Consider the following 8,623-nt stretch of genomic DNA (forward strand, 5'->3'; position numbering starts at 1 on the left):
TCCTGTCCCGCAGGAAAGAGTAAGTACCCCCACCCACTGTACCTGCCCCCTCCTGTCCCGCAGGAAAGAGTAAGTACCCCCACCCACCCCCTCCCACTGTACCTGCCCCCTCCTGTCCCGCAGGAAAGAGTAAGTACCCCCACCCACCCCCTCCTACTGTACCTGCCCCCTCCTGTCCCGCAGGAAAGAGTAAGTACCCCCACCCACCCCCTCCTACTGTACCTGCCCCCTCCTGTCCCACAGGAAAGAGTAAGTACCCCGGGCCCCGCCCCCTCCTACTGTACCTGCCCCCTCCTGTCCCGCAGGAAAGAGTAAGTACCCCCACCCACCCCCTCCTACTGTACCTGCCCCCTCCTGTCCCGCAGGAAAGAGTAAGTACCCCCACCCACCCCCTCCTACTGTACCTGCCCCCTCCTGTCCCGCAGGAAAGAGTAAGTACCCCCACCCACCCCCTCCTACTGTACCTGCCCCCTCCTGTCCCGCAGGAAAGAGTAAGTACCCCCACCCACCCCCTCCCACTGTACCTGCCCCCTCCTGTCCCGCAGGAAAGAGTAAGTACCCCCACCCACCCCCTCCTACTGTACCTGCCCCCTCCTGTCCCGCAGGAAAGAGTAAGTACCCCCACCCACCCCCTCCTACTGTACCTGCCCCCTCCTGTCCCGCAGGAAAGAGTAAGTACCCCCACCCACCCCCACCCACTGTACCTGCCCCCTCCTGTCCCGCAGGAAAGAGTAAGTACCCCCTGTCACACCCTCAGGGCCGTGAGTTCCCAGACATAGGGCAGGACCCAAAGAGCAAACAGTTGGTATCACAGGATGAGGCGTTTATTGGAGAAATGGCAAGTAGCCCTCAGCAGGTTCCCATAAGCCAGTAGGTGGTAGCCAGCCTGCACTCTTGTTCCTTAGGGAGTAGGGAAATACACACAGTTGGGGGGAATCTTCTTGCCCCAGCTAAGGTAGATTCCAGAGGGGCCAATCACAGCTAATCCCACTGGGCCTATGGGAAGCCACCTAGGGAGCATGCCCAGTTCAGTCTTTTGCATTTACTAGACAGAGCACTGCTCTCACAAGGGGTAACTATGTGTATTGTGTCACTATGGGGTCTGGCTCTGTGTGCCCTCACAATAGGGGCAATTACATGGGGAGGGCCAGACAGAGCCGGCTGGCTACACACAATACACACCTAGATGAGATTAACCTACACAATGCATTTGCTACAACAGGTAGGGGGGGGGCAGGGGGTACATTTCAGCATAAACAGAAATATCTAATAGTTTCATCCAACTTATACAGTTTGTTATGTCACATTTCTCCCCCTTCCCAAATAGTGAGCCTGCTGGGGGCCTACACAGGTTCCCAGCAGCCTCACTAGCCAATTCCCATAAGGCAAAATATCCATAATAAGAAAGAAAAATGTTACTTTAGAGTCCTAATTTGTATCTGTCCCAGAGTTACTGTATTCTCTCCCCCTCCCAGACATCCCTTAGTGGCTGGGCCCCTTACACACAGTAGGGGGCAGCAGTTGGTGCAGTTTCCCAAAGTCACTTAGCAAAAGTCTTTAGTTCCTTGGGGGGGGGGGCATATTGGCAAAACAGGAATAAAAAGATGGGGTGTAAACAGAACCCACAGGATCTAAGAGGGATATTTCAGGGCGGCCATCATTAACCCTCTCTCCTCCATATGGGCGACCCTGTAATGTCACAGTTCTGGCCTCCAGGACAATAAAGGGGCCTTCCAGGGAGAAGGGAACAATCCCAGGGGGTACAGTCTGTATTCCCCCCCCCAAGCAGTCAGGCCAAGGTGACTCATCTTCAAGTGACCCCAATGACCAGTGGACCCCAAAGAGTATTAGACAAATGTTTATCCCCCTGTCTTTCCTTTAATTCTAAGTTCCACCCAACCTCTCTCAAGGCCCCGGTCCCTGTAACATTACACAATGGGGGACCCCTCCATCTGGGAGATATTGTAGGGACAGAACGGGGACTCACCAGTGTTTTATTTCTCTGTGGGGTAATTCTCTGGCCTTGTTGTCTGCCAGAGGGGGTTTCCGGAACAACTGCCCTGGTTACACGTTGTGCTTTTGGGGTGCCCCTTACTCCATTCCCAGAACTGACTGCTCTGATAGACATTGGGGAATCCTGAGCAATGCTTTCCTCTTGGTCCTGTTCCTCTCCAGCCAGCAACAACTCAGGTAGTGGGGAATCCTCATCTCTTCCCTCCTTGAAGCTTTTTTCAAACTGAGCAGCTCCAGGCTCCACACAATTAGGGATTTCACTCGGGGAGGCCTCAGCCTCTGCCAAGCCTTTAAAGTGGCAGCACCCACTCTCCGGTTCTACCAGCACAGGGGTAACACAACCACTGAACTCCAAACAAACAGGGTTTTCACTCGGGGAGGCCTCAGCCTCTGCCAAGCCTTTAACATGGCAGCACCCACTCTCCGGTTCTACCAGCCCAGGGGTAACACAACCACTGAACTCCAAACAAACAGGGTTTTCACTCGGGGAGGCCTCAGCCTCTGCCAAGCCTTTAACATGGCAGCACCCACTCTCCGGTTCTACCAGCCCAGGGGTAACACAACCACTGGACTCCTCACAAACAGGGATTTCCCTTGGGGACCAAAATAAAGTTGTTTGGGAAGCTTCTTGTTCCTCCCCCACCCCGGCACTGACTGTACTGGGGGGTAAGTGAAAGTCTTTTGGACCTACAGTACCAAGACATGGCTGTGCCTGCTGAAAACCACAAAAAGATGGTGCACATACCCTCAGTGCTTCCTTGCGTTGGTTTTCCAATTCCTGGATACTTCCATACTCTTTTATCAATTCCAGTTCCTGATACACCAGGTCAGCAAGCCAGTCCCTCCGTTCCTCTGTATCATTCATTCCTATATAAAAGAAGCGCTGTGCATAGAGGGTATGGAATTCCCCCTCTGGGTTACCCACAAAGGTGCTATAGTCACAGAAATTCAGCCTCTCCCATTGGCCGTGCCATTCCGCCAAGCTACAGGGAAGCGGGAGCACTGTATAGGGACTGTGCCAATATCTCCCACCTGGTTGGTGCATGGTGCGCTGCAGAACATAGTACCCATCCTCCAGGTCTGCCTCTCCTGCCACTAACTGCCCTACTCCATATGCCAGCCCCTCATCCCCAGATAGTCCCAGTGACTCACATCTCAGCCAGAACAGGGTCCTCTCTCTGGGATCAGTAGGGATCTCTGGAGTCCAGGAGTAATCCATGCAAGCGAAGAGATCCAATGGGTCAGCGTAGCATCCAGGTGGGGTGCTCATGGTGCCAGTTGGGTCCTGGGATCCTATGCCACTGCTTGCCACCAAATTATGTCACAACCTCAGGGCCGTGAGTTCCCAGACATAGGGCAGGACCCAAAGAGCAAACAGTTGGTATCACAGGATGAGGCGTTTATTGGAGAAATGGCAAGTAGCCATCAGCAGGTTCCCATAAGCCAGTAGGTGGTAGCCAGCCTGCACTCTTGTTCCTTAGGGAATAGGGAAATACACACAGTTGGGGGGAATCTTCTTGCCCCAGCTAAGGTAGATTCCAGGGGAACACAGGGGAGGGGGTCCTGCCGTAGCTAAGGTTACACCCCAGACAAAAGGCTCCTTGGAACTCTTGGCAGCCACCTTTGTAGCCAGAAAGGGAACAGCCCCTGTCGTAAAACCAAAACAGGATTTGACTCCTTCTGCCAACCCAAAGGCAGCTTCCAGAGGGGCCAATCATAGCTAATCCCACTGGGCCTATGGGAAGCCCCCTAGTGAGCATGCCCAGTTCAGTCTTTTGCATTTACTAGACAGAGCACTGCTCTCACAAGGGGTAACTATGTGTATTGTGTCACTATGGGGTCTGGCTCTGTGTGCCCTCACAATAGGGGCAATTACATGGGGAGGGCCAGACAGAGCCGGCTGGATACACACAATACACACCTAGATGAGATTAACCTACACAATGCATCTGCTATAACAGGTAGGAGGGGGCAGGGGGTACATTTCAGCATAAACAGAAATATCTAATAGTTTCATCCAACTTATACAGTTTGTTATGTCACACCCCCACCCACTGTACCTGCCCCCTCCTGTCCCGCAGGAAAGAGTAAGTACCCCGGGCCCCACCCCCTCCCACTGTACCTGCCCCCTCCTGTCCCGCAGGAAAGAGTAAGTACCCCCACCCACCCCCTCCCACTGTAACTGCCCCCTCCTGTCCCGCAGGAAAGAGTAAGTACCCCCACCCACCCCCTCCTACTGTACCTGCCCCCTCCTGTCCCGCAGGAAAGAGTAAGTACCCCCACCCACCCCCTCCTACTGTACCTGCCCCCTCCTGTCCCGCAGGAAAGAGTAAGTACCCCACCCACCCCCTCCCACTGTACCTGCCCCCTCCTGTCCCGCAGGAAAGAGTAAGTACCCCCACCCACCCCCTCCTACTGTACCTGCCCCCTCCTGTCCCGCAGGAAAGAGTAAGTACCCCACCCACCCCCTCCCACTGTACCTGCCCCCTCCTGTCCCGCAGGAAAGAGTAAGTACCCCCACCCACCCCCTCCCACTGTACCTGCCCCCTCCTGTCCCGCAGGAAAGAGTAAGTACCCCCACCCACCCCCTCCTACTGTACCTGCCCCCTCCTGTCCGCAGGAAAGAGTAAGTACCCCCACCCACCCCCTCCCACTGTACCTGCCCCCTCCTGTCCCGCAGGAAAGAGTAAGTACCCCGGGCCCCGCCCCCTCCCACTGTACCTGCCCCCTCCTGTCCCGCAGGAAAGAGTAAGTACCCCGGGCCCCGCCCCCTCCTACTGTACCTGCCCCCTCCTGTCCCGCAGGAAAGAGTAAGTACCCCCACCCACCCCCTCCTACTGTACCTGCCCCCTCCTGTCCCACAGGAAAGAGTAAGTACCCCCACCCACCCCCTCCTACTGTACCTGCCCCCTCCTGTCCCGCAGGAAAGAGTAAGTACCCCACCCCACCCCCTCCTACTGTACCTGCCCCCTCCTGTCCCGCAGGAAAGAGTAAGTACCCCACCCCGCCCCCTCCTACTGTACCTGCCCCCTCCTGTCCCGCAGGAAAGAGTAAGTACCCCCACCCACCCCCCTCCTACTGTACCTGCCCCCTCCTGTCCCGCAGGAAAGAGTAAGTACCCCCACCCACCCCCTCCTACTGTACCTGCCCCCTCCTGTCCCGCAGGAAAGAGTAAGTACCCCACCCCGCCCCCTCCTACTGTACCTGCCCCCTCCTGTCCCACAGGAAAGAGTAAGTACCCCGGGCCCGGGGCCCAACCCATCCCCTTCCCTCTCCTTCCTGCCCCCTCTCTGTGATTGGATCCCCCTCCTACCCTCATTCTGATTGGCTTCTCCCACCCTAATGGATCTCCCACTCCTTTCCCCTCTCTGTGATTGGATCCCCCTCCTACCCTCATTCTGATTGGCTTCTCCCACCCTAATGGATCTCCCACTCCTTTCCCCTCTCTGTGATTGGATCCCCCTCCTACCCTCATTCTGATTGGCTTCTCCCACCCTAATGGATCTCCCACTCCTTTCCCCTCTCTGTGATTGGATCCCCCTCCTACCCTCATTCTGATTGGCTTCTCCCACCCTAATGGATCTCCCACTCCTTTCCCCTCTCTGTGATTGGATCCCCCTCCTACCCTCATTCTGATTGGATTCTCCCATCCTAATGGATCTCCCACTCCTTTCCCCTCTCTGTGATTGGATCCCCCTCCTACCCTCATTCTGATTGGCTTCTCCCACCCTAATGGATCTCCCACTCCTGTTCCCTCCCTGTGATTGGTCCCCCTCTCTCTGGCCATGCTGATTGGATTACCCCCAGGCTGGGCAGGTTTGCGGTATTTGCCCACGCCCAGATGTCGGACCTGAAGGTGACGGATCTCAGTTGGAAGCTGCAGGAGGTTCCGGGGGAGGTTTTCCACGTCCAACTGTGCCACGAGCAGCGACCCAAACACCAGATCCTGCTGAGGGCCCAGAGCGAGTGAGTCGGGGGCACAGGGTTCCCTTGGGGGGCGGAACAACCTGCTGTGGGCGGAGTCTTTGGCTCCACCTGTTGGTGGGAGGTACAAGAGAAGTGACCAATGAGAATGCAGATTCCCAGCACTGTGTCAGGCCCCTTGCTGGTACCTTACATATAGAGATAGTGATGTTGCTGGACTACAGCTCCCAGCATGCCTCACCCCTCTTTATTCTGGGATTTGTAGTCCGGCAACAACGTTTGGTTGGGCCGTGATGTGCAGCAGGGTTTAGTTCCCCTTTAACCCCCGACCGACCGGCAAATCCGGCCCCCTGGAACGTACACAGCGGATCCTCCACTGACCCAGTATTTCATTTGCCAATAGGAGTGAGAAGCAGCGCTGGATCTCAGCCATGTGCCTCTCCAGCGCCCAATCAGATCTGGAGATCCTGACGGACAGTGAAGGTGCCGCCCCCTTGTCTCTCCTGTTGGGGGGGAGGGGATATTGGATAAAAGGGGCGGGGCAAAGGGATTTTACTGTTACTGTATTTAGTGGAATAACCAGATTTATCTGCCCCCCCCCCAGACTTCCCCCAAGTCCAGTGCATAAAGGGTTACACGGCGCAGGAACACGACGAGCTGACGCTGGAGAAAGCGGATATATTGCGTCTCGCAGCCAAAACCAGCGACGGTAAGAGACTCGCATGGAGGGAATGGGGGTGCAAAATGGGGGGAGCCACACGTGCCCACAGGGAGTGGCATTACACTATGGCAGCTCCCGCGTCTGGTTGCTATGGTTCCCATGTAATCCCGCCCCACATAACCCTAATGTATTTATTTTGGTTTTGGGGCGCAGGATGGATGGAAGTGATTCGCCTGTCGGATGGAGAAAGGGGGTGGGTCCCAGCGACCCATGTGGAAGAAATAACCAATAAGAACGCGCGACTGCGGAACCTGAGGGAGAACAAGCGAATCAAACACGCAACCAGCAAACTGGAACGGGATCCGCCCTAAAGTCTGTCCGACGGCTCCGCCGGTGCCTCCCTAACGGTACCAACTACTCCTGCCTCCTACATTGCACCCTGTCTGCCCCGCGGGGCAACTACTGGGCTGGATCTACTGAACCCCAATCAAGAGGGGGGCCCCCCATCCCTATCACTAATGACTGCTGCAACTCATAGTCTCCTGGGGTCTCCTGTGGAACTGCCCCACCTGGGGTATTTAGGGACGCTATCACTAGGGAATAAAGGATTAGGAATTGGGGGTTAGAGCAGTTTGTGGTAGTGCCGGGATGGGGGCTCAATAGACTGGGGGTTCCGCAGCAGGAACGTGACTCGCTTTGTTACCCCGACAATCCCTGCACCCCCAAACTGACCCCTGGCACCCCCTGCTGGGAGGCAATTGCATCAGAGAGATTCCAGGGGCAGCTACACAGGCTCCTTCCAACAGACTGGCACCCCCCATACTCCCATATACCCCCCCAGGGTACGGGGAGCTGTACGGACCCCTCCGGGGTACGGGGAGCTGTACGGACCCCCCCAGGGTACGGGGAGCTGTACTGACCCCCCCCAGGGTACGGGGAGCTGTACTCACCCCCCCCAGGGTACGGGGAGCTGTACTGACCCCCCCCAGGGTACGGGGAGCTGTACGGACCCCCCCAGGGTACGGGGAGCTGTACTGACGCCTACGGGACTTACAGGGAGTTACAGACGTTGTCAAGAACTGCCCCGATCCCTCCGCTGTGTTTGTAGCTCCATTGTATATACCCCCCCCCCCCAATTAAACCTCATTCCCTACTCCTGCCCCTTGTCTTCTATATACCCCCCGGGGGGCAGTAATGAAATAGAGAAAGTACAGGGAAGAGCGACTAAGCTGATAAAGGGAATGGGCTCAGTTATGGGGAAAGGCTGGCCCAGTTGGGATTGGTTACACTGGGGGGGGGGGGGCAGTTAAGGGGGGGTCACTATATATAAATATATAAGGGGGGGCAGTAATGAAATAGAGAAAGTACAGGGAAGAGCGACTAAGCTGATAAAGGGAATGGGCTCAGTTATGGGGAAAGGCTGGCCCAGTTGGGATTGGTTACACTGGGGGGGGGGGGGGGCAGTTAAGGGGGGGTCACTATATATAAATATATAAGGGGGGGCAGTAATGAAATAGAGAAAGTACAGGGAAGAGCGACTAAGCTGATAAAGGGAATGGGCTCAGTTATGGGGAAAGGCTGGCCCAGTTGGGATTGGTTACACTGGGGGGGGGGGGGACAGTTAAGGGGGGGTCACTATATATAAATATATAAGGGGGGGCAGTAATGAAATAGAGAAAGTACAGGGAAGAGCGACTAAGCTGATAAAGGGAATGGGCTCAGTTATGGGGAAAGGCTGGCCCAGTTGGGATTGGTTACACTGGGGGGGGGGGGCAGTTAAGGGGGGGTCACTATATATAAATATATAAGGGGGGGGCAGTAATGAAATAGAGAAAGTACAGGGAAGAGCGACTAAGCTGATAAAGGGAATGGGCTCAGTTATGGGGAAAGGCTGGCCCAGTTGGGATTGGTTACACTGGGGGGGGGGGGGCAGTTAAGGGGGGGTCACTATATATAAATATATAAGGGGGGGCAGTAATGAAATAGAGAAAGTACAGGGAAGAGCGACTAAGCTGATAAAGGGAA

The 8,623-nt window shown here is 55.7% G+C and overlaps 2 protein-coding genes across 2 annotated transcripts in view; one reads left to right on the forward strand and one right to left on the reverse strand.

Moving 5' to 3' along the window:
• arhgef19 (Rho guanine nucleotide exchange factor 19) overlaps positions 1-7,752 on the forward strand; it is a 44,827-nt gene extending 37,075 nt beyond the window's left edge. The window contains exons 13-16 of the mRNA XM_031905835.1: positions 5,821-5,979; positions 6,341-6,420; positions 6,542-6,646; positions 6,812-7,752. Coding sequence (XP_031761695.1) covers positions 5,821-5,979; positions 6,341-6,420; positions 6,542-6,646; positions 6,812-6,969 — 502 coding nt within the window. The 3' untranslated portion in view covers positions 6,970-7,752. The remainder of the gene's footprint in view (positions 1-5,820; positions 5,980-6,340; positions 6,421-6,541; positions 6,647-6,811) is intronic.
• LOC108645426 lies at positions 1,281-3,591 on the reverse strand. Its single transcript, XM_031905836.1, has one exon. The coding sequence runs from the start codon at positions 3,281-3,283 to the stop codon at positions 1,811-1,813; it is 1,473 nt and encodes a 490-aa protein (XP_031761696.1). The 5' UTR covers positions 3,284-3,591; the 3' UTR covers positions 1,281-1,810.
• Positions 7,753-8,623: the final 871 nt, after the last annotated feature.

Source organism: Xenopus tropicalis, chromosome 7 (assembly GCF_000004195.4).
Source record: "Xenopus tropicalis strain Nigerian chromosome 7, UCB_Xtro_10.0, whole genome shotgun sequence".
Classification (NCBI taxonomy): domain Eukaryota; kingdom Metazoa; phylum Chordata; class Amphibia; order Anura; family Pipidae; genus Xenopus; species Xenopus tropicalis.